This window comes from Alexandromys fortis, unplaced genomic scaffold (genome assembly GCF_014885135.2).
Source record: "Alexandromys fortis isolate MF-2015 unplaced genomic scaffold, M_Fortis_MF-2015_v1.1 scaffold_94, whole genome shotgun sequence".
Classification (NCBI taxonomy): domain Eukaryota; kingdom Metazoa; phylum Chordata; class Mammalia; order Rodentia; family Cricetidae; genus Alexandromys; species Alexandromys fortis.
In genome coordinates, this window is record NW_026067979.1 from 3,963,240 (window position 1) to 3,988,774 (window position 25,535).

General features: G+C 39.2%; 1 protein-coding gene across 2 annotated transcripts in view; it reads right to left on the reverse strand.

The window, feature by feature from the left end:
• Nucleotides 1-25,535, reverse strand: part of Wdr7 (WD repeat domain 7) — a 266,283-nt gene that overhangs the window by 27,988 nt on the left and 212,760 nt on the right. For both annotated transcript variants that reach the window (XM_050157965.1, XM_050157966.1), the window contains exons 24-25: nucleotides 25,298-25,380; nucleotides 14,683-14,782 (exon numbers count right to left, since the gene is read on the reverse strand). In XM_050157965.1, coding sequence (XP_050013922.1) covers nucleotides 14,683-14,782; nucleotides 25,298-25,380 — 183 coding nt within the window. The remainder of the gene's footprint in view (nucleotides 1-14,682; nucleotides 14,783-25,297; nucleotides 25,381-25,535) is intronic.

The window sequence follows — 25,535 nt, forward strand, 5'->3', positions numbered from 1 at the left end:
AAAAAAAAAAAAAAGAAGAAAAGAAGAAGAAGAAGAAGAAGAAGAAGAAGAAGAAGAAGAAGAAGAAGAAGAAGAAGAAGAAGAAGAAGAAGAAGAAAGTGGGTAGGCAACGAGAAGAAATAAGGGAGTAGTATGAGCAAAGACCTTAAGATCAGGAGAAGGACTGATTGTTGTACACAAAAACTAAGTCCATCAGTCTGGCTTCAGAGGCCGCCAGATCAGCCAGCAGGTTGAAGTAGAAAAACCTGGCATATGCAAAGTCCACTTCATAAGTATTATGAAATATTATTTATATTACAAAGTGTAGCAACCATTATGGTATCAATATTTCTATTAATCCAGTACTTATAGATTTGTATTTAAAAACCTTTATGGGAAGTTTCAAATTATATTAAGGTAAATAGCACAGAACTGAAAGTATCAATCATGATTACTTTATTAATTATGATTAATCATAATCGCTTTATCTTAATCTACCTTCTTTCTCTTCCTGAACTGATTTGAAGTAAATCTTTTTCTGTGTGTGTGTGTGTGTGTTTATTAGACAGGTTTTCTCTGTGTTGTCCTAGCTGTCCTGGAACTAGCTCTTGTAGACCAATCCGGCTTCAAACTCACAGAGATCCGCCTGCCTCTGCCTCTGAGTGCTGGGATTAAAGGTGTGAGCACCACCACCTGGCCTGAAGTAGGAAATCTGCTGTGAACTGACTTCAGGTGGTTGAGAGAAAAGGGCCCACAGTTAGTGAAAAGACACCACACTACAGAGCTTCTAGAGACTTAGAGAAGCACAGGATTTCCACTGGACTCTGGTTCATGGCTCAGAGTGTCACTTCCCTCTAGGTGGTCTTGTGGCAGCTTCTGCTATTCCTCAGTCATATTCAGAATTTTACTATATCACGATCTGCCAACGTGATGTTCTTGGGTGAGGAGAGTTATTCATCTTCACATTGCCTACCTCTTGGGGTCAAAGATTTCATACAAAATTCTATGCTATTTTATATCAGAAATTCTGTTTAGCATCCTGCTTAGATGGCCTAATGTTATTAAGAAACAAAACTAATGTAAACACCAAGCAGTCACAGCTTAATAACGATGCTGTTTACTTTCCATATGCAGAAGGACTTTAGTCTTACTGGGTTCTGTCAACTCATTTAGAGGACATTTATTACATACTTGAGTGTGAGAAGATTTTAGATTAAAATCAAATGCTGTTTAAGTATGTACACACTTGGCCATATAAGCAATGGAGTCTGTGTGAGCCAGCAGAGAGTTCAAGATTTAAATATTCTTGACCTTTACCAGGAAGGGAGCAGTGACTACAGAAATGAAGGGAAGCATGACTAGGTTTAATAAGAAAACAGTATTTTCTATGAGAGAAATAACATGGAATGACCAAATATTATAAGTCATTTATAGGAAATAGGTACCAGAGTCCCCAGTTTTGGTTTGATAGTAATTTTTCCTTAAAATGATAGTACTTTGCCAGGAAAATTATTATTTTAACTTATACCTAAATTCATAGTTTCCACATGTTTCAAATACCTGTTACATGATAGGGACTTCTAAAAACCTAATTCACATGTTGGAAAACACTAAAACTTCAACAGGGAATTAAGACATCTTCTAAAATGAATACTTTTAGATCTAACATAAATATCAAAAGATAAAGCCATAACACTATCGAATTACTTGTTTAAGCCACAAACTCTTGAGAAAAATTAACTTACAAGAATATGTTTTTCTTTAGAAACAAGCTGTCTATTAGTTACTAGCCATCTAGTCACTTGAGAGTAAATTCACTAGATTAAAAATGAAATATCTAAAAACTTACTTCATCAGTCTCAAGAACTACATATATGCAGCTGGATTCATGCCTGTGAAATATATCCTTTAAAATGTGGTCTCTTCACTGACAGTCAGAACAAATATACGAGCAATAATTCAAATTTTTGTAAATAACAAGCTAGAGTCAACATAGGGAATAATATGAATTTTTCTTCTAAAATCCTAATCAAACAGAATATAGCCAATAGTAATCCCCCTTTTCACACTAGGTTATAAAAAGCTTCCCAATATAAAAATCCAATTACTATTTCCTAGAGAACTTTCAAGAGCATGCAAACATCATCAGGCCGAAAGCATACATAATTCTGAGTTCATAAGAATGCCTAACTTTTGCCACTCGTTAAATGGGCTTCTGGGAAACCCCATGCTGGAAAATATAGTTGCTTTCTCTGAGACACACCTTCTAAGGAAGCTTAACCTTTAAAATATAGAGAGGTTATTAATTTTTCTTTAGATGTGTATGTACTTGTAAGTTCTACTGTTACCATCTAAACAATGAAAGAAGAGGCTTGCGGATTTAAACTGTTAAGAGTTGAGCCAATAACTTTATAAAGTCAGCCATTGGGTGAGCAAGTAAGCAAGAAAATGTCAATTTCACCTCCACTCCGACGGTGTGCATGCATCAGTGGTATCAATGAGCAGCAATGTGGCATGTTTATCACGAGATAATCACACCCGGAGAGGCTTAGAAGCGCTCAGCTGAACCTTGTGACTCACAACACACTTGGGGCGTCATTATCTCACGATAACCACACTCCCTGTCAGGCCTTATTGCTTAATTAGGGGTTATGAAGGTGATAAGACTAAAAGAAACTGGATGAACAGTACCAGAGATGAATGATACCTTAATCAACCTAAAGCTAGGGCTGAAGGAAGCACGCCGAACATATGCAGTGTGTTCCGTGGTGTTTGCAGAAATATCAGTTAATAATGAATGAGGAGAAACCCTATCTGCATTCACGGATTATTTCAACTACATTTTCCAGGAGACATGGTTTCATGATCAATAATTTGAATTGTGTTTTCACACACTATGTAAAAACATCCCCAAAATTAGTGGTAACAGAATTTAACTGTGACTCGTGATATCCAGGCTATACGTGACCAAACATGAGATTTAGGTATTAAGTCTGCAAGGGATCTGATCAGTAACAGCCATGCCACGTAAAATTTGAACAAATTAATCTGGAACCAAATTTTAAAATAATGTGATCAAAAATAATCAAATAGGAAAGGAAGGAAAAATTGTAGTACTAAAAGTCTCTAATAGTCCATTCACAAATATTTAACTTTTATTCTTTTGTTCTATTTTTATAAACAACTGCCATATTTGCAGGAAGAACACAGCTCCAGATACAGTGTGCTTGGAGCTGCTTTTCAATTCACTGTGAAACATCAATTATCTTTATCAAATAACAGCATCTCATCTCAGTCCATTATCAAGATGGAGTCTTATTTCAGCTGGACCACAGCCCTATCTGTATATCAGAGCTGGCCACAGTGGCAGAGCATGAGTGAAAGGCTGTGAAATAATCAATAATAATCATCAAATTGTGGTTGAAAGGTTGTGAGGATGGAAGTTTTTGATGAAACCTCACTTTTTTTTTTATTTTGGTGCAGATGATAAGGCTTAACCTTTGCAATACCTGATACCTAAGACTGTTAGAGGAAACCTCCTGTACACTAAAACGTGGTTCTGCATGCCCAAGACAAAGGGGCATCCTTAGACTTAAGTGGAACATGAACCTTACACTACCAAAACCATCAGCATGAAGAACTCAAAGTAACTGTAAATGAGGTTCCTGTAAACCAGATGCTCTGTTCATATACAGTGCCCAGACCCTGACTGGCTGTGAGTGCTGGGTCCATGCAGGTGAAAGTCAGCAACAGCCAGACGAGTTTTCAGGACAATGAGTGAAATCGCTTTTATCAGAAGTCATGGCACCTAGAATTGCAAAGACCTCTTCCTGAGACAAGAGCCTCATTATTGGTGAAACTGTGCTGTGTGTCAGTACCACATTCAATAAATACACATGAATAAAATGTTTTAAAAAGGATTTTAATGATTATAATGAAAACATTGGAGAGACTTAATTTCATTTAAAAGGGTGGAGGAAATATGCTAGTTTGGGAGAAGGAGTTGTTGCAAAGCTTTTTCTCTGATGCCTTTGGTTTTTGTGCTTTGGTTTTTTGAAACAGGGTCTTCCTCATAGAGCTCAGACTGGCTTTGAACTCTCTGTAGCCTATGCTGGACTCAAACCCACGGCCCACCTGCTTCAAGTGGCCATGCCTGGGTTCCTGAGCAAACCTGAAGAGGCACACAGGGAGGCTGCACTCTATCACGCCAGCCCCTACAGCAACACTTGCTAAAAGCTTCCACTGGTGAGTTCTTAGTTTAAAATGGATTGATATCTTTAAAAGCAGTTATTTACAAAAGTATGTTATCTCTCAAACCTAAAACCAATCCTTTCAAATCTGGCAAAACAGGAAGATGTGAACAGTAAATCTATAAACCAATAAAAAGAAATTGTTATTTCAAAATGTGAAAAATTATTTGTGATTTGATGATATGAAGCTTAAAGGCCAAGATCCTTTTCCTGTCTATCCTTTTAACGGTGAAGCTCACAGATACTTTACAAAGTAAAGTATGTAATGGACAGAAATGAGCTTCATTATGGTTCTCAGAGGCTAGCTTTATCGAAACAAGGTTTGTTCGAGTATTTTTCATTATCTCTGACTAACGGAAATATTCAAATTAACTTCAGCTAAAAGTAATCATGATATTAATAACCTCACCTGTAATTCACTTTCTCTGAATTTTCCACAAAAATATCTGGCTGAAAACTCAAATATTCTCTCTCTTTGTTGCTATATTACCTTGTATACAATAATAGTAGTTAAAGATATTAGAAGTCAGTCTAGGAAACACCTATGTTGTTCTCTTTTCTAGGAAAATAAATTCTGCTTTTCCAGGTCTCTAAGCTTTAAAAAACACATGTGGCACAGAGGAACTGTTAATGGTGATTCTGGATTGGGAAACATGTAGGTAGTAGCAACATCTAAAATATTCTGATATTAGTACAAGATAGAAAACCCTAATATCGACAAAAAGATCTATGCTTAAAGAAAGCATCTAAATATATCTTCTAGTGAAAGTAAATCTTTCAAAATAGCCAAGAAAGATTTTACGCAAAATGCTAACATACCTAGGACATCCAGACAAGCATAACCTTAAAATAAGTACAATCCTAAATTGTACACTTCTAGAAAGCATATTATCTACTGTAATAAGCAAATTGGGTAGTAAATCATAGAACATTCATTGCATGTATTAGAAAACTCAATGTGTCAAACTTAATTAATGCCAGATATTCCTGGTTAATGAGCCTATTGTTTCAGAATTAATTTTGTATATGTCATTTCAAATTTCACGTTAACAACAGATACAAAGCCAGCACTGACTTCTTAATGTACATCAGAATGTACACTGTGTGTATGCTCTTGCTACAGAGGGGGCTACTAAAAGTACACATCACAGAGCCCTAAAATCGCTCCCCTTTATCCCACATATAATAAATGTTCCCCCGAAACATTGTGGTGTTCGAAGGCTGAATCCATTGACTCCCAGAGCTGAGAAGCAATAAGATAGTATGTTTTATTATGAGTGTCATGGAGACGGTGTGAAAAATCAAGAGCCACAGGCAGTCAGCGGCAATGGGTCAATACAGCTCCCAGAGACACTGTGTAGATAATCAACAACAAGGCCTGAGGTTCTCTGCACTGCACACAGCTGAAGGGCAAATCGATAGAGCCAGGGGAAGGCCACTGCCCTGCTCTACTTCCCACAATACACCGTGGCGACTTGAGGAAAACACTCCCAAATGAAAATAAAGCCAATGCTGTACGGTAGCTAACAACCCACTAGCCTCTCAATTCAGTCATACATTGTTCGTCTCAGCTTCCCAAAAATCCAAGCAGATTTCAATATACAGTCTGCCTTAAAAAATGACACCACAACACAGGAAAACCAAAAAGATGCTTTCCTAATGGGACCAGGACAGAACTAGGAAAACATAAACAGGGCAAATGCAGCCTCCTGGAAGAGTGCAGTGGGTCATCCTAAGACTAAAATTCAAGCAAAATTTTGGGAATACAAGAAATCTATTTGGAGATTGTTCTATCTTGGCTTTGGGGTCTCCTATTGATTAATATCCACCGTGCCACGCTCACTGCAGAAGGGCACAACAGTAGAAGCATGACCAATTTTAGGAACTGTAAATTATATTTGACTCACGTTCTAAAAAAAAAATAAAGCAAAGTTCCATTGTAATGTAGTCCACTGGTTCTGAGAGCAACGTTTTGACAACAGTGTTTGTATCTGACACCTCGTTAAATATACGGTGCTAATATTTCATGCTTTTCAGTAAAAATGTCTGAGTAGAAATATGTTGATTTATGATTTCTCAAGAAAAGGGTGATCTGTCACATCCGTCATGAGGAGTTAATCACTAGGAGTTATTTCTAAGTTCCTATGCAGACCAGCTTCCTCGAAACAAGAAAAAATGTGCCGAAGGAAAAAAGAACCTGGGGAATATTTTAAGGCTTCTATTTGTTAGTCAAATTTAAAAATTTTTAACTCATGATTCCATGAAGTATTCAAATGTGCTCTAGATCAAGCCCCGAGTAACTCCAAATGTTTCTTCAAAAACGTTCCAGGGTTATGTGCAATATGTGCCTGTTGTGCCGAAATCAAAAGCATCTTAAACAAAGAAAACTGCCATGCGTAGACTGGCATGGGAATGAATGTGGGAAGCAGAGCAGCTATCTCCTCCAGCATTTTAAAAGCATGGCATCTGATTTGTCCAGCCCTGTAGCAAGAAAATTCCTTGTCTGCCTCTCTGTCTCTGCTCTCTGTTTGCTGTTACTTTCAGGTACTGAGGAAATGACTCTCTGCCACTTAGTGAGATGTGGAAATGCTTCTGTGAAAATACTCCAAACTTGTGTTTTGTAACTACAAAGATCATGAATTAAAAAAAAAACTTACTTGTTGATGTTTATTATATTTTAGTGTCTCAGAGGACGATAGAGCTTTCTCTGTAGGCTCAATTATTGGAATCTGATGTGTATAAGGTAAATTTTAGACTTTAGGTCATGGTGAGAGTACATATAAATCATCCACTCTGAGCTGTTCTTGATGTAATAAAGTTAAAAGCAGGTTTCCATTTTTGAAAAGTTATATTACATTATCTGGTTTCTATGACAACAAAATTGCAGTATAATATCAAACTACAGAAAAATCATGGCTTTCTTTTTAAAGGGAAGTTGACCTCTAAAAGTAGTTTAAAGCTTTAAAATATTTACTTAGGTAGAACTAATGTAAAAAGTAATCAGGGAAATGCAGGAGCAACTTCATTATCCCCTCCGACAGTTCAGACTTAGATAGGCCTAACGGCATGAAGAGAGACCCTGGTCTAGTGCTAGGTTCCCTCCCTGTCCCCTCACACTGCCTGCTAGTCGAGACTTTGTGTTGAACTATTTAGCTGTGCGTCAGCTCTCCTTGTAATCAGCTTGCCTCAATCCTGCTGCTATCCTGCAACAGAGGCATGCGTGATCAGACAGCAGTTGGATCTGCATGCTCCGCTCTCATTGGCTGAGGAAGGTGTTCTGCAATGACACACTCCAAGACACACATGGATTTCAGATGTTTGCTTCCAAAGCCAGGAACATTTTGCACGGAGCACCCAAGAGAGCCCCGGACATGGTGGCATCATGGCAGCACCCATTCTTTGTGTAACCCAAAGTAAGAATAACTGGCAATTCATTTCTATGGCTATTATGTTAGCAGATTAAAAAGTCCTGGGTTCCAATTGTGTTTGGTGGGATATTTTAAAGTTCCACAACCACTTGATCAATCCAGGTGATTTAAAATCAAAGCCAGGCCGGGCGGTGGTGGCGCACGCCTTTAATCCCAGCACTTGGGAGGCAGAGGCAGGTGGATCTCTGGGAGTTCGAGGCCAACCTGGTCTACAAGAGCTAGTTCCAGGACAGGCTCCAAAGCTACAGAGAAACCCTGTCTGGAAAAAACCAAAACCAAACAAACAAACAAAAAAAAGACTAGGAGAAGTAGCCCATGATTTCAAATGTGATTTACCTTTGTGAGTAATTCTCTTTTTCTCTAAGGGAGCCCTGGGCCCCATGTAAGCCTTCCGTGCTGTTGCTACATTATTTTTCCAATACTAAAACATACCTCAAATTCCAGTCATCCTCAGCTCCATTTTAGTCTATGTGAGTCCAGCTAGAAGTCACTTTTTTGTAATTCCTTGATTTCCATAGACCCTGAGGACTGAAATATGAGCTCAATAACTCACATGCTAGTTCACCCACACCATATCCTACTTTTTATTCAGTATAAACAGAGTTTCTAAGCTCAAGCCTGCCACAGATTCACCTAGAGGTGTTCTACAAGATGTAGATGCCGTGCACCTCTGCCTTGCGGGCTCTGAATCGGGTTTGGAAAGAACAATGCTGAACCTCAGTGCCTAGAGAATTAATGGGAAACGAACTCTTAGATGGCCAGACACACTGTGCTAATCACATATACATCCCTACATAAAGGAGACAGTGGCTTTGTTTTATAACATGATTATTTTCTCTTGGGTGGTCTTTGTAATTTTCAAAAGTACTGTCACACATTTGTGCGATGCACCTGAATTTTCTGGCCCCATTTTATTTATTTATTTATTTATTTATTTGTTTGTTTGTTTGTAAAAATAAGGATGTTGGATGAAATGATTTCATTCTCTAGAAAGATTGTTTTGTGCTTGACATACAGTTGGCACTCGAGGTATGCTGAATGACTGCATTGCATACCTGATTACTGCACAAAAGCGGCCTCAGTTAGTACTGCAACTCTAGAAACGGGATTTTAGATCTAGTAACTTCAGGCTCAGAAAATTAAGTAGCAAGTTAATGAGTGGGCTTAAGAGTGAATTTCCTGGGTCCTCCTTGGTGTTGCGACGCGGGATTAGATTGTAGATTAAAGGACATGCTTGTATTTCGCATTCCTCAACACTCCCAAAGAATGACAAACTGCTGTCTATGTATAATGGCATATAAACTGCTACCTTTTTTAACCTCCGACTACTGAAGAGGCAGTAATTCCAGAAGCTTGATATACGTTTCTATAAGCAGTATATCTGTGTGAGTTATAGCCGTGTCCTGGTAGATTTAGTGCTGTAAGTTTTAATTCATCTCTGACAAGACATTTACATAAAATTCAGCAACATAGTAACAGTGCCATATGCTGGCTGTTCACCCATGGAACTGCAAAGGGGCTTGTGGAAGCTGGTCCTCTCGCTTCAAAGGACCACGTTCAATAAACATGAGGAAGGAGCATCAGGTTTGTTGTGATGACCATTCCACTGAGGGGTCTTTGCTTCTCTCATTCTTTGGAGTAGATGATGTTTCGACTACCTTGCTCTGAATAGTAAGCATTCTAGATCAGGACAGTCGCCTCACAAGACAGCAGAAATAAACTTCAAAGTGCAGCCACTCAGCTGGGTGGAGGGAGAGGCTACTGAAGGCTCACAGGGCAGCCCTGAGCCTTTTCACTAGTCATTGGCCAGGAGTCTGAGTGAATAACTAAAGGGGAGGAGCCAAGTCTCCAGGATACACCCTGAACTCTACCCTCAGGCATTCTTTCTGTGTGCCTAAGAGGAAACTTCTGCTATGTTTATTTTTAATGTCTACTTAATCTTAACATGTTTCCTATGGACATGTTCTTTGATTTAATAACTGCCTAAACAAGAGTCAAGCAAGGAAGACACCAGTAGACATGCCAAAGTGGACCAGGGAAAGTCCATAAGGTCTCAACCCAATACAAAGAACTATGGGCAACTAAGGAATACTGAGAATGAAATAGTCTTCCTTAGGGAAGGCACACCAATTGGCCAGCTGTGAAAACATACACACACAAGCAACATTATGCAGAGGACTGGGCTATATTTAGTAACACACACATGCACACATATATGCATGCACATACGCATACATGCACACTATTGATCCTGAAGTGCACATCGTGATCCCACCCTCCTGCCATCAGCCTTCTTCCCCTCCTCCTCTAGCATGCTCCGACACTCCTACATTCCAAAATCCCTACAGCTTCTGCGATGCATCATAAGCTAAATGATGCTTCCAAGCTTCTGCTGATATTTCATCGTTTGTCTGCAATGAATGTCCTTCTCCCCAGGAAGCTGCACGAGGAACACCTCCTCATGGATCAGCTCCGAGCATATGGCCTTCAGAAGTTTCTTCTGCTCTTGTCCCTTCGCTGACCTGCCCTCACGACCTATGACATTCACAGCAGCACAGGACAGTTTTACTCTGTCAGCCCTACCCGACTGTAAACACAGATTCCCGCCAAATAAGCCAGTGCTTTCTGTGTGCTGGAACACCACTTTACCCTCCTAGCCATCACGTGCTGCCAGCAGAAAAACAGACAGAATTGCTTCATTAACTTTAGCAGTAGTGAGGCTCTCTCTTCGCCCTGCTTCCGCCAGCCTAACTGGACCACCTATGAGGCATGCCAGGTACTGGGAGGGTTCTGTCTGTTAAGTCCATTCACTGGGGCTCCTTTCTTCCAAATATCCTGCCTGAGAGCTAAGGTTAATGCTTTTGCCTATGTAACTTACATAGTTGTAGTAAACACAGAAAAATCATACAGTAAGCAGGAGAAGAGGGCTTTTTAAAGGACACAGGTTTAAAACATAAAATTTGCTTTAAATGAGATGACTGTAAAAGATCAGGGCAAAGTATGAACATCTATGATTATACTGACGCTGCTTTGCATTTTTAATCACATTTTATTTATTTACTTTGGATACAGAAGTAGCATGCTATTGCAAGCATGTGCTGGTCAGAGACGACATGCAGGCGCCACTTCTCTCTTTCTACCTTGTGGGTCCTGGGCACTGAACTCAAGTCATCAGGCTTACTGGTAGGTTCCTTTACCCACTAAGTTATCTTGCCAACCTGTCTGTAAGTGCTTTTAATTTCTTAGCTCACTCTAAGAAAAGAACCCAGTTTGACTTAGCTAGAAATTCATTTTAAGAACACAAACCAGTAGGTCTATATAGAAAGAAAAGTCCTTGGTCATGTATTAGAAGACATGAGAAATCAAATTACATATGACACCAAATTAAAATGCAATGTTTAAAATTTGCATCAGTTTATATGATTCTGTGCTTGAGCAGTAGTTTTTGATTGATGAAGCAGTCTCTGGACTGGCGAATGGACCCAGGGTTTTAGACACCTGTGTGCCTTGTCTCTAACTATACCAGGGCTCCATTAGGAGTTACCAATTCTTGACAAAACTTCTCTAACAACTCCTACAACTTATCATGAACAACTGCTAAGCTAGACCTTATTTTAATATCCTTACGAACAGGAGTAGATATGAGGAATATATGGCAGCGAATCCTGAATACACACAATGGGCAGGTGGCCTCTGTATCTGCAGGCTTTGCACTCACGGATTCGACCAGTTTGGGGATAAAGATAATCTAACAGCTAAGGCACCACATCTGTGTTCCATGGGACGGTAGACTTTTTCATTATTGCTTTCACAATCCAGTCTACCAACTATTTACACAGTGTTCAGAGTCTACACGATAGTATGAATAATATAGAGATGCCCTAAGTATAGGAGATGATATGCATCTGCTGAATGCAAATGCTATACCATTTCACATATAATAGACTCCAGAATCTGAGGATCCCGAACTATGAGGGAAAACTGCACTACGGATCAATTATTTTAAGATTATTTATACAAGGAAAATTCTATACACACATGTACATTTCCACTTTAAAATATTAATTCTTCTTTATGTGTTTGAGTGCTTACATATAAGTATAGGCACTATATGTGTACAGCACCCATGGAGGTCAGACAAGGGCATTAGATCCCTGGTAACTGGAATTGCAAAATAGTTGTGAATCACCTCATGGCTGCTGGGAATCAAACCCAGGTCCTCTCAAAGAACAGCAAGTGCTCTTAACTACTGAACCATCCTTAATTTTACATTTATATATGGAAATGGAGGAAGAAAATGGCAAAGTGGGGAATTGAATGTTACTAAAAATTGGGAATGGAATGATAAGAATACTCAGAATTAAAAGAAATTTTAAGCCAGGTGCCTGTAATCATAGCACTTGGAAGGCTGGGGCAGGAGGACTTCTGTGAGTTCAAGGCCTTCCTAATCTACAAGATGAGCTCCAGATCAGCCTGGGTTATACAGTTAGACTGTCTCAAAAACAAAACAAAACAAAAAAAAAAACAACAACAAAAAAGAAAAAACCAAACACACACACACACAAAAACCAAACTTAAGAAAAAAGAAAGAAAAAGACTTTAGCCTACTCAATACTTTTTCAAGGTATTGCTAAGGATTTAATTTTCTCTATCGGTGCAAAGTTATTGGTTCACTAACATTCCAAGCCTGATGCTGATATGAGAAGTAGGGTAAGAAAAACAATCGCCCTATATAGTCACTTAGAAATATTACGTTAGGATATTGAAAGTTTCAGAACAGAGTCTAAAATCCAGCCCTGTTTGGGGGAATCTGTTTCTTTTCTTAGAGGTTTTTCTCTAAATAGCATTTCACGGTTCGAACAGGAGGCCTACTAGGTAATTCTTCAAGGGTGTCGGCAGCCATTGTGTTCTCCAGCCATTCATCTTATTACCGCCCTGATGCTACATTGCTGTTGATGCTCCGGAATGTCACAGGGAGCACCTGCCATAAAAGCAGCTCTGAGAGAGCAAGGAGGAAACACCTAAAATGTCAACTATAAGCATTAAAGAAGCAACAGTCTCGCCATCCCGTAAGGTCCATTGCTTCTCCTAACCAGAAGTCAAACTGTTGTTATCCTCACGGACAATTTAGTGTCTTCTGAACGTCTGTCCTTGTAGGTCTGCCAGCCAGCCTGTCTGGTCAGACTTGAGTACTAGCTTCCTTTTGATATCTACTACTTCAGAGTGCTTGCAACAATTAAGTGTATTTTAGAAAACTCCTAAGGACTTATTTTCATAAAACACTTTCAATCCCACACTGAAAACACACAGCAAGCTCACCAAATCCCCCATTCTTATAAATAGCATTTTGGTTAGTGGAAAACGTCAGTAGTCAGCTATCTTCTTAGAACGTAGCTAACATTATACAACTCATTAACAAAACTATGCCAAATGAGCATTTAATAAGTCACAGGTAAGGTGTGTCTCCCCTTGTGCACTGGAACCACACCTGTCACACGTTCAACTTCTAGCCTGGCCTAAACAGTGAATTCCAGGCTAGCCAGAGACACTTAGTGAGATCTGTTTCCAATAAATAAACACACAAACAAACAAAATAAGGACGTTCTTAGAAGATATTCTGGAGACGGGCATATGTCACAAGGGGCAAAGGCCCTCGCTGCCAAGCCTGACAGCCTATGTTTGACCCTCAGAACCCACACTGTGAAAGGTTAGAATCGACTCCCTCAGATTTTCTCAGACCTCAACACATGTGCTGTGCCCTCTGCTCCCACACGAAACAAATAAAGGTTTTGTTAAAAAAAAGACATTTTGGAAATGCTGTTTGAAGAATCCTTTTTTTGAAAGAATCATATAAAAACACAAACTTAATCTTTAAACAAGCTTCAGAGTGTTTTCATTGTCTTCAATGAGAGCCAAGAGGGAAGCAGTACAGCATCAGGGTAGACTGAAGAGGAAACGCCTATTAGAGTCCTCGACAATTAGGCCATGGTGTATGCTCTATGCACCACACTCAGAGGCATCCACAGAGAAATGCATTTTGCATTCAAACAGCACCCTTTACACTTGTCTGAAACCTGACACTTTTACCTCTAGCATTTGCTATCCTGTCTCAGGATTACTTCATGGCAGGTTAGCAAGGAGACTTTGAGGGGGGCATTAGATTAGCAGTGTATTACATGGAAGAGATAACCGACACTGTTAGACACTCCTACAGTTTTCTTCTATTCCCTCTGCACAGCGTGAAACCAGCAATACTAAATGTTATACTGAGACAGGGGAAGGTATGACTTGGCACTTTCTCAGTGAGCATCAAGCACCCTGGTAAACGAGGACCTTGGTAGAATTTAGCGCTGGCTTTGCTGTCAGCCAATGGCGTGACTCTGGAATAGGGTGATTGAAGGCATTGAGCTTCAGTTTCCTTCATGCCCAAATGGGGACATACCTGCCCCTTCTCTCCACTGGATATATCCGGAAAATCAGGTAAACAAGATCAAAGCCAAGAAAAAATTTTCATGAACAATAAAATGTTATAAAGTCATAAAATGTAGTATGAAAGTCAGGGAAATGACACATTATTATTGGAAACTGAGTATCCATTTTGCAGAGTTGTATTAAATGCTATTGTGGTTGTACGAACTCTGACTAGATTACTGTCGCAGAATTGTTAAGTATCTCATTTTTCTTACACAGAAAATTAATTTTTGCTCAGTCATCACATGTTTTTTCAGGAAACATGTCAGGAGTAGGAAAGCCAGACAACACTGGACAAAGAAGAGATATATTGTAAAATCAATCATGAGAAGTGTCTTCTCATTCCAGGCTCCACTGCGATCCCATCATGGCAGCCTCCAATCCTGGAGACTCAAGACAGTGGGGCTCTATATTCTCTGAGTCCTTCATTAAACTATCGATCTCTTACACATTATCCATAATGCTCCAGCAACTCAGTCCATCACCTGGTGAAGCGCTGGTCTCTCACTCCCTTCAATAACTTCAGGAAGAGGAAGTCACAATGATTTATTTACCTGACATTTTCCAGTCCGGATGTCATACAGGGCCACTGAGCCATGGCGTGCTCCAACGGCAATTCTGTGACTCCGTTCATAATAGCTGACCATGTAGAACCTGAATGGGACATTTGTACAACAACAACAAAAGCAAAAGCCAGGTGAGATTGCCTGCATATGGAAGACAGAAACCAATACACTCAAAGATGAATACATATGCATGTATATGTATATGAAAGCCCTAATCTCTTTATGTCTTCATTATTTCCAAATAAATATCTCTGTAATCAACATATGGAGATTTTATGAATATGTTTCCCTTTAGTACTGAGTACTTTTGAAAAATCAAGTAAGACGGAACCGACGGAGACCACCAGCCTGTTGATGAATTGTCGGCCAGCTCTAGCGGCTCACTCTATAAATCCAGCACTTGGAAGGCTGAAGCAAGAGGGCTAAGGTGAGTTTGGGTTGGTGTAGGCTACAGTGTAAATTCCAGGCCAGCTCAGCAAGGACTACAGAGTAAGACCATGTCTTTAAAAATTATTTTTGACAACAAATAATTTTATAATCATAAATACACTTGGTAAAAATTATTTTTGATAGCAAACATTTATAATCATAAGTACACTTGAGAGTTTGAGGCATGAAGGGTCAAAAGCAAAAACAATAAATGTGAAAATCCAGTTTTATAACACGTGTACACATTTCTATTTGAGCAGAAGCGAGAAGGGGTTTGAAAGACTCACATATCCAATTTAATTATCCTCCCATGGATTGTTACCAAACTAATGAAAATATACATTCTCACAGAACAATAATAAAAATCTACGTGAATGGCAGCTCTCCTGAATTCTCATCATTAATTTAAAAATCACCTTAGAATGCTATTTACTAGAAAAAATCATGAAAATTTGTGAAATCTTGTACACTTCCCAGATTTACTAACTTGGTCATCCAACCACAGTGATGGGCAATATGAATAATCATATTTGTTATTTTTGTTCCATTGAATAAACAAATTCTAGGCTAAATGGTATGAAGGCTGGAAGATGTTGACTTATTTTCATTACTTTCTAGGTTAGTTTTCAGGAGTGGATTAAGTATTTGAATTTCTGGCATACTGATTTCCAGTACATATGGCTGGATCTATAGGCGAGGACAGTACTGAAAGGTAAATCGGGTATGATTTCTATAGTCACAAAAACTTTTAAGTAGATTTTCTATTTCACATGGTCTCAGTGAGTTGTCCAGGAGATGAGGGCTACACTGAATATTCTATTTGAAAACATTTTTTCTCAATCATATTATTTGCTGTGTCCTTGTCTGTGTCCATAAACTTCCTGTGTTGTTTAGTTTTTATATCAACTCGGGCCATTTTGGAAGCACTCTCAGCTGAGAAGATGCTTCCATAAGAATGGCCTGTAGGCAAGCCTAGAGAGCATTTTCTTGATTACTGATTGATACGGAAGGGGTCTGTGGTCCCGAGTCAAAGAAGAAAGCAGGCTGAGAAAGCCAGGGAACCTTTCTAATGTAAAGTCAAATGCAATAAACCTTCTGGTGCTGCTTAGTTGTTACCAGCTGTATAAAACTGGCGTCACCTGGGAAAGGGGAGTCTCAACTGAGGAACTGCCTCCATTGGATTGTCCTTTGAGCTATGTTCTCGATTGATGACTGATATGGGAGGGACCAGCTCACTGCAGGTGGTGCCACCCTAGGCAGGTGGTCCCAAGTTGTATAAGAAAGCAGACTGAGTAAGCAGCATCCCTCTGTGGTCTTCAGTTCCTTTCCTCAAATGTCTGCCTTGACTTTCCTGGATGATAGAGCACAAGCTGGAAGATGAAACAAACCCTTCCCTCACCACGTTGTTTATGGTCAGGGTTTTATCACAGCCACAGAAACCTTAAGACAATTTTTACTTTTTCAAGGGAGATAAATTGGGAAGAAAAGTTTCTATGTATTTTTGAGGTAAGATACAGAACAGTTGTGTAATTCTAGGAAGAGAGGCTGAGAGAGACAAATATGAATGCTATCAGCAGGGGTTTTGAGGAAGGCCAGGGCTTCATTTTCAGTATTATGGAAGGTAGACACTACTTGGTCATAGTGTTCATGGAAAGTAGCTTATTATTCTACTTCAATAAACAATAGGAATCTATATTCAAAATCTAATGTTCTTCTAATTGAAAATTAATATGCTTTAGAAGAGTTTTAAAACATAGCTGTTTTGCTATTAGTAACTATAGCTGTCTGGGTACTGGGTGTCATTGTATCTACATCTGTATTAATATCGATATCCATCTCTGCACACATATGTCCATGTCTAATTTATATCTCCTTATAGTAACATGAACCTTAGTATCTTACATGTTATAACAAACATTTATTCTTCGGAGTTAATGACTATAGAAAATTAAAGTTTACAGTGATATTTTATCAATTATTTGCAAAAATTTAGTAGCTATACTGCCAAAATCCTACTGCAAAACAATATTATCACCTTTGAAATAAATTTTTTAAAAATCAAACATATTGGGATGACAGAATCTTAAACTAAAGGTTTTGCTACATTACCTAATCTTTATGCTTTGGATATCAACCCCATCCTTCTATATCATCTAAAAACACCATTATTTATGAGATTAAAAAGATTAAATCTATTCTTGGAATCGAGTCTTTGGTCTACCAGAAAGCACCTATATTACAGCTCTAGCGTTTTTCACTCTCTGTAATTTACTACTTGACTGACATGTCTAAAAAACACTTTAAAGATTTCTGGGCAGTGACAGTCTCATGGCCTGGTTTTTGGCTCAGAGTTTTGTATTAAAATTTCCTTCCTGGTTCTTATGAGAGTAATAAAAATCTTATATATGTCAGTCTGCTGCTGCAGGAAGATCCCAACTGCTGAGGCGTTTGGGGTCCCCCAAACTCTAGACTGCTTTCTTTGGGAAGCAATTCTGCATGTGAGCACTGTCAGTTCCAGGGTTGGAGAGATATGTATTATCTGTCCCCACCTCTGATGATATCAAATTATAGTTTTTAATATTGTTCTTGCCTTCATCCATCCTCAGAAAAGTCACAAGTTTTTCTAGAACTGGCATCTGAGTTTTCAGGTCACTGTGATGGTACCAAGACACTGAGGTGGCAATTAGTAATCTGGCAAGAACCATTTTGTTAAGTATTCTAAGGTACTAGTTTCATTTGTGATTTACCCTGGCAAAAACCAACTTAGAGGAGAAAGAGTTCACTGTGGCCCACAGTTCCAAGTCACAATCCATCACAGTCTGGAAGTCAGGTGGCAGCAACTTCAAAGAGCTAGCTACAAAAATTCACAGTTAGAGCAGAGAGAGATGAATAAATGCATGGTTATTGTTCAGCTCCCTTTCTCCACTCTTATACCGGCTGGTAACCAAGTCTAGGGAATGGTGTCATCCACAGTTAAACCCGATCTTCCATCGGTTACTGTGATCAAGACAATCCCACATAGACATGCCAGAGCAAACATGTTCTAGATGATTCCTCACTGAGATTCTCTTCCATGGTGACTCTAGACTGTGTCAAGTTGACAGAAGTACCACATCAAGTTATCCTAGTATTTATCACCTACCAGGTGGGCTCAAAGGAAACTGCCCAATCAGAGCCAGAATTGGCAAGGGAACAGATCTGGGTATTGATGGAAAAGGCATTTGTTGCTGGGGTAAAGGTGATATTGTCCAAACTGTTTAAAGACGCTGCTCCAGACTTTGGATATAGTCCTCATGCAGCTTATGATTCTTGCCAACCGTGAATTACATCACACTGCTTTTTGTTCACAGCTGTCCTTCAGAGCCCTGCCCCACTGGGACCTCACCTTGGCTTCCTTTTGCTTATTCTGCTCTAGGAATGGCCATTCCCTTGTACAGATTTGGATATGCTCACGTGTTCCCATTTCTAAGTCTTACTGCTCCTGGTACCTGGAAAAACGCAATGGCCCATTATCTCAGCTGCTCATGCTCCTACTTCACTAAGGCCCCATTCTGAGGTTATCTTGAGAAAATTATCTCCACGAACCACCGTGTTAGATACAGCAACCCTTCCCTATTTCTCTTTAGTTCAACATCCTATCTTAAAACTTTATCAAGCAAGCAAGATGCAATAGTAAAAAGTTTAACACGGCTAAGATCCAGACACATGCTTACCCTCTAATGAACGGCATGTGAACTACATTAAACGTTAATTTTTAAGATGAATTAATGTTCCATGGGGTCTAGAATAACAATTTAAGTAGATATAGTAGAAATAAAAATGGCCTCCAAAAGTCAAGCAGAGATTGAGAATTATGCTTTCTTTCTGCCTAGTGGTCCTATAAAAATTTCCTTTTTCATGAGGAAGAAAAATGGCAGATTTACAATGTTATCTGTTAAGGCCCTGAGCCAGGGTATCTTAGCAAACACTGACAAGTATAGCTTAACCATCTTTTGAGACTAGAAAAGATGAACACAAGTAGTCTAGTTAATAATATGTATAATGAAACGTAGTTTTCATTTCCCACCTTTAGTACAACAGCATCATCCATGGTCCCCTGCAGGGCTGTGTCTGCTCCTGGGTTGTAGGAATGTACTCCTCTATCAGTGCACCTGGGTCACAGGTCATCTTCCTCACCTCTACTGCATTCAGTGGGCATGCTGTCCACTACTTAGTCATCCTTTTTCTGATGGACACATAGGCTACATAATATCACGGGTCTTTGTACACTAGGTGAAGATATTTGCTGGACAGGTAAATTAAAGTAGGATCAAATAATAGGCATACTTAAATTTAGATAGGCAATGCCAAGTTCCTAAGATGCTCACCAAATGTCACGCTCATTTGAAATCATCAAAATTCTAATGTATTTTTTTTCCCAACAGGAGGGAAACTAAATGGTACTGCACTTTTGTTCTAATTTGTATGCAATATTTTTAAAATTGATCTTCATGCTTATACTCTGCAGGATAAGCATATGCAAGCTTTATTAATAATGTAAGGAAAATCTTCTTAAAATTTAACTCATAGAACATTGCAGCCCTTTGTTTGACATGAATAGTGACTAGGATTGAGACATTCACGATGTGTTCTCCATAAACCATAAGGGATGATTTCATTCCCAACACAGGTACTGAATCTCCAGGAAAAAAATGACAGCTATTTTGCAGTGGAGCAAGCATGGGTCACTCTCACTTGCACAAGAAGTCCAAGTGACAAGCAACTGCCCATGCCTCTTGGCTGGACCGAAGTAATGGAGCTCTTCTGAGCGCCATGCGCTGTGCACTTCTCAAGTCTGAAAGAGGCAGGAGTAGTCTTCAGACCACCAGTCACAGCGACACTACAGCTGCGATGAGGACAACGCTGTCTGCGATTTTACAGACCTTTGCATGTGCCCCATGAACTCCACACCTATAAACTGTGCACATGCTTGAAATATTTATACATGAGAAATGGCTGCAGTAAGGGCACCCTTCACAGGGGCTGAGGTGTAGGTTTTGGGACATACACATGAGTAAGTATTTTCTAAGTGCTTAATTCTAGTGGAAAGCATCGGCTCAAAAGACAAAACAGAAGATGTCCTAGACTGTGATGGTCGTGCTGGAGAACTCTGCTTGAGAGTCACTATTTCCTAGTCAGGGTCTTACATATTTGAGTAGTTAATGAATACTTCTTGCTGAGCGATTCATGAGTAAGTTACGCTCCTCCTTGGGGGAAAGAAGTACTATAGTATGCCGTGCACCGCGCCCCCCCGTGTCTGCGCTCTGTGCACTGGCACCCAGTTACCGAGCTTCGAGCAAGGGGGTGGAGGTTAAAATACACAAACACACACAGACAGAGAGACAGTGACACGGGTCGTCCTTGAATTCCCCCTTTATTGTGTTCAGGGGCAGATTATATAGAGATAGCCACGCCCCAGCCAAACCCACCAGAAACCACTCTCCTGCCATCAGGAACTCCTGAAGGTCTCGTGCTCAGAGCAGCTGTAGGCACTCAGATCAGGGGATTACAAGAAATTCAGGATCTGGGGTCTCACTGCTCCCAACAATAGTATAGCCTACTATGGCTAGGGTGGTAAAGAAAAGATAGGAAATGCTTCTGGGGCTGCACATATGGCATAATACTTGAAAAAAAAAATTCCTCGGCACGTCTTGGTATTATGTAATGGTTGACAAATGGGAACCTGATTGTCTGGTTCTATACTTACTAATAGTATAACCATGGCAAATTATTTAAATTATTTTTCATTAGTGTCTTCATCTGAAAAATGGAAATAATATTTACTATAGTTGTATGAAACAGAAATGAGTTGATACTAATAAAGTGCTTAGCAGAGGGTTAGGCACTTGGTGAGCTCTATTTACGGCAAATGCATGACTGGTTGTCATCATCATCATCATCTGTACTATTCAATGTGCTAGTGATGACGAACAAGGTTAGTAGGTATGGCAATAAGTGGTGACTAAAGTTATTCTATTGAATATGAAAATGAATGCTTAGTCCAAATTTATATATTTTTAAAGACTTAATGCTTTGCAAGTATAAACTTATATTAATTACAAATTATTTTAGTTTTTTCCAAACTGTGCTAACTAAAATAAAAATATTGTGGGCCCCTTTTGTTGTTTTGACTTTTGAGAGACAATCTCACGTAACCTGGGCTGGCTTAGAACTCATTATCTACCCAAGGAATGGCTTTAATTCCTCATTCTCATGGCTTTACCTTTCAAGTGCTGGCATTACAGGTATGGGCCACAATACCCAGCTTAAATTTTCATACTTTATATTATTTTAAACAAACTTAAAATCAACTTCTCCTTTTGTACTATAAAATATAGGTAGATGGCCCAGAGTTATAATATTCATGAGTCTACTTGATAATATGAAACCCAAGGAATCACACATGTAAGTTGTTCTACAACTGAATGCACCCAGGTCCTATTTTGGTTTATTTTAACATGAAAAGTTTTAATACCTCAAGAGAACCTGCTAAGCAGGTTTTTAAGTGTGAGGACAGGAATAAAGTAATAGGAGGCACTGCTACTAGTAGGGGTACGAGCAGCATCTTTAATCATCTGGTATCAAATTACAGTATAAAATAACTACTAATTTAAGGATTTTGCTGGAAGTTATGGTAGAAGCTGTTCTATGTTGTATCGCTGTTCTCACTGGACAGGCTAAGAACAAGCCACAAGTTTAGAGGAGTCACTTGAACATGAGCTCATTCAGTGCTGAAGTAGACCGTGTGCAATTTTTCACTAGAGTTTAAGTGCCCATTTAGGGTGAAATGAGCTGATTCAGCTTTTTACTTGAAAAGGAAAATCAATCAGTCTGTCTACATAATAACATAGTTTAAGAAAAGCCAAATCATTTCTGAAAATATAAACTTTTAACTCTTCTATCTAATAATTTTTGATTTTACTAAAAAGTATAAGTACTTATTTTACAATGAAAGTCTACATCTTATCTATGATTATATCTTTAATATTTTGTTTAAACTTTTCTAACTCTCCATTGCTTATTAAATAAGGTCAAAGTCTTCTGTGGGGAACTCAGAGCCCTGGCTTGGCTCTATACTTTTTTTTAAAAAAAAATTTTATTTAAAAGTTTTTTCATTTTACATATCAACCACAGTTCCCCCTCCCGCCCCTCCTCCTCCTACCCCTCCCCATCCTACTCCCAAGGGTAAGTCAACAAAGTCTGACATATCAAGTTGAGGCAGGATCAAGCTCCCCTCCTCCATCTAGGCTGACCAAGGTATTCCTTCATAGGGAATGGGCTCCAAAAAACTAGTTTATGCACTGGGAATAAATCTTGGTCTCACTGCCAGTGGCCCCACAGATTGCCCAAGCCACGGAACTGTCACCCACATTCAGAGGGTCTAGTTCAGTCCTATGTAGGTTCCCCTGCTATCAGTCCAGAGTCAGTGAGCTCCCACTAGCTTGGATCAGCTGTCTCTATGGGTTTTCCCATTGTGATCCTGTCCCCTTTGCTCATATAATCTCTCTTCCCTGTCTTCGACTGGACTCCAGGAGTTTGGCCCAGTGCTCAGCTGCGGATATCTGTATCTATTTCCATCAGTTACTGGATGAAGGTTCATAGTGGGGTGGTTAGAATACAGGTTTCACATAGAAGGATAGAGCCTGTTTATGGTTCTACAACAGAAAGATAAACAGGCTCTATCCTTCTATGCAAAGTCTATATCCTAACCACCCTACTACATGGCATGGCCAAACTTATTGTATCCTTCTACGGCTGGAAACACTTAGCAGTCTGGTTCTCACACTGCCTTTCAGGACACTACACACCTTTTCCTTTCACAAAGGCCACCTGGTCAGCTCTCTGAAACGTTCCTACGACCCACTACTGCTACTCCAATCATCACTCCAGTTCTCCCAGAGCACAGATCCCTTTGTTTACCTGGCAGACATTTTCATGATGGCATTTTTAATAGACACCATTATTCTTCTACATTCTCCCTTTGAAATTTCTTATATTCCATATACTAAAATGACCATTGTATTTCTGCCCAACTCTGCCCCTGGTAGGACGTCTACCAGGCATACTACACAGTCCAAAGAACCAATGCAATCTCCTCCCCATGAGTCATTGTCATCCTGGAGCACAGAGTTTCCCAGTCTATCATTACTTCCCCAGAGAATAGCTATGTGACACAAAGTTTGTGTTCAATAAGATACTATTAAATCATTAAACAACGTGCAATTGCTTTTTGGTAAATCAGAGGGGAAAAACATGTACACATAGTGTTCAGTAAGAACAAATCTGCTAAACATATCAGCATTCTCTTTCCAGGATGACTAAGTCAACAGACATGGATGTCAGCAGAAACAGTAACCTAAGGAGGTGCTTGAGGGGGCTCTCGGGAAGCTGGGAAACAGACCCGTTGGTGAACAGCTCCTGCATTGAACTCCAGGTACATAGCAGTGCTTTATGAACTCCACTAGCACTCAGTGAGTTAAGTCCCAGTACAACCACTCTCTTTTCATCTCCACTTAGCAGCAGACCAGCAATGTCCATTTTCATCTGGGCATCTCTTTAGAAGAGCATCGGCAGGGAAATAACTAGGTGTAGTCAGAATCAGTTAATGACACAAAAGAGCCAACACTAAAAAAGACTGCATCCTAATTTAATCTTGCTCACATTTTAACATCTAGGTGGCAGAATCAAACTGCAAAAGGAGAGAACAGTGTATAAGTTCTACTGAATATAAGAAAATATAGATACAGAGAAAAACAAAGCGTAAGCCATTCAGCACGCTAGTTGCAAAAATGTTAGGAAGTGGCCAAAGAAGTGGCACACTGACACGCCACTGTTCTCAGGAATTTTTCTGCGGACTACTGCTTATACTACATTGTACTTAGAGGAAAAAGCAAAGAGAAGGAGGCTGTCACTGAACTTGCCTTACAAGCAAAAGAATTACATCTAATTTTGAGTAGCTGAGTGCTCTGAGAAAAATTACCTATGACAGATTCAAGTACTATTTCTACAGACAACATAAAACAAAACCAAAGTGCTCCAAACTATAAACATTTTAGATCCAATTAAAAATTGGTTAATCTCAGCACTCAGGAAGCAGAGGCAGGTGGGTCTCTAAGTTTGAGGCCAGCCTGGTCTACAGAGTGAGTTCCAGGACAGCCAGTGCTGTTACACAGAGAAACACTATCATGAAAAACAAAAGAAAACAAGACAAAAACTATATATGAATTATGATGATTACTACAATGATGATGATGACAATGATTATGTGTGTAAGTTAGAGAACAATTTGTAAAAGTTAGTTTTCTCACTCAGCCATGTGGGTCCCAAGGAACGAACTCAGGTGGTCAGGCTCATGGGACAAGAACCTTTACCCAAAAATTTAATTAAAAAAATAAACACAGTGTACTCTATTTCGATGCAAAAGCAATCTTCATTCCATGTTATATAAATGTATGTGATATTTAACACAGAATTTCTAAGTCAAATTTATTCATTTAGTACCATTCACAAGGTTTTAGCTTTCTTGCCCTCTTTTCCTGCTTCCTCACAGGGGAAATATACTCTCATTAAGAGGACGCAGTGCAAAGACTCCCATCATTCTCAAAATATACTGCAACTTGATATGCCACCTTTTACTGATATTCACGGGGGACCTGCGCTTCCTGGAAGGAAAGGGAGAGGAGGAAATTGGGGGGTTGGAGTGGGGCAGTGAGGTGGGGCCAGGGGGTAGGGACTGGGAGAGAAGGATGGGGGCAGGTTGTGGACAGGATGCAAAATAAATAGATAAATAAAATAATTTACTAGTGAAAAGGTGGCCTACTGATTTCTGTTGCTGGAAAGTATGTTTTTCCCTAAGTCAGCAGTGTTCTAAGTATTTTGTAACATACAAAACAATTTGAGTAGACTAAGAGGACAGACATATGCAATGTACTTTTAAGTCACCTACAAAATGTCTTTATGGACTCATTAAATAACGAGTTCTATTATTTCTGTGTTTTTATCACAAAACTGCAGAATTTTTCTAGAAAGTAATCAAATGATGATTAATACCTGGTTTTCTCATTTACCTCACTAAAATGTTAATTATTTGTTACTGAAAGTCAGTTACTTTGCATGTTGTTGAAGGTTTCATTACCTGCAGATAGCTGGAAAACATTCCTGAAGACCCTTCTTTTTAACTAAAGATCCTTCAAGACAGTACATGATGATGTCCATGACCTTTGGGAGGAAAGACAGAGCGAAAGTTAACTTCAAATGTTTCGTTTTTAAAAATTTAAATGCACCTCCATTGCACCTCATTTTGTCAATGAAAATCCATATAGTTTGATTAGTATTTATCTTAAAAAGAATAAAAGCTATTTTAAGCCTATGGA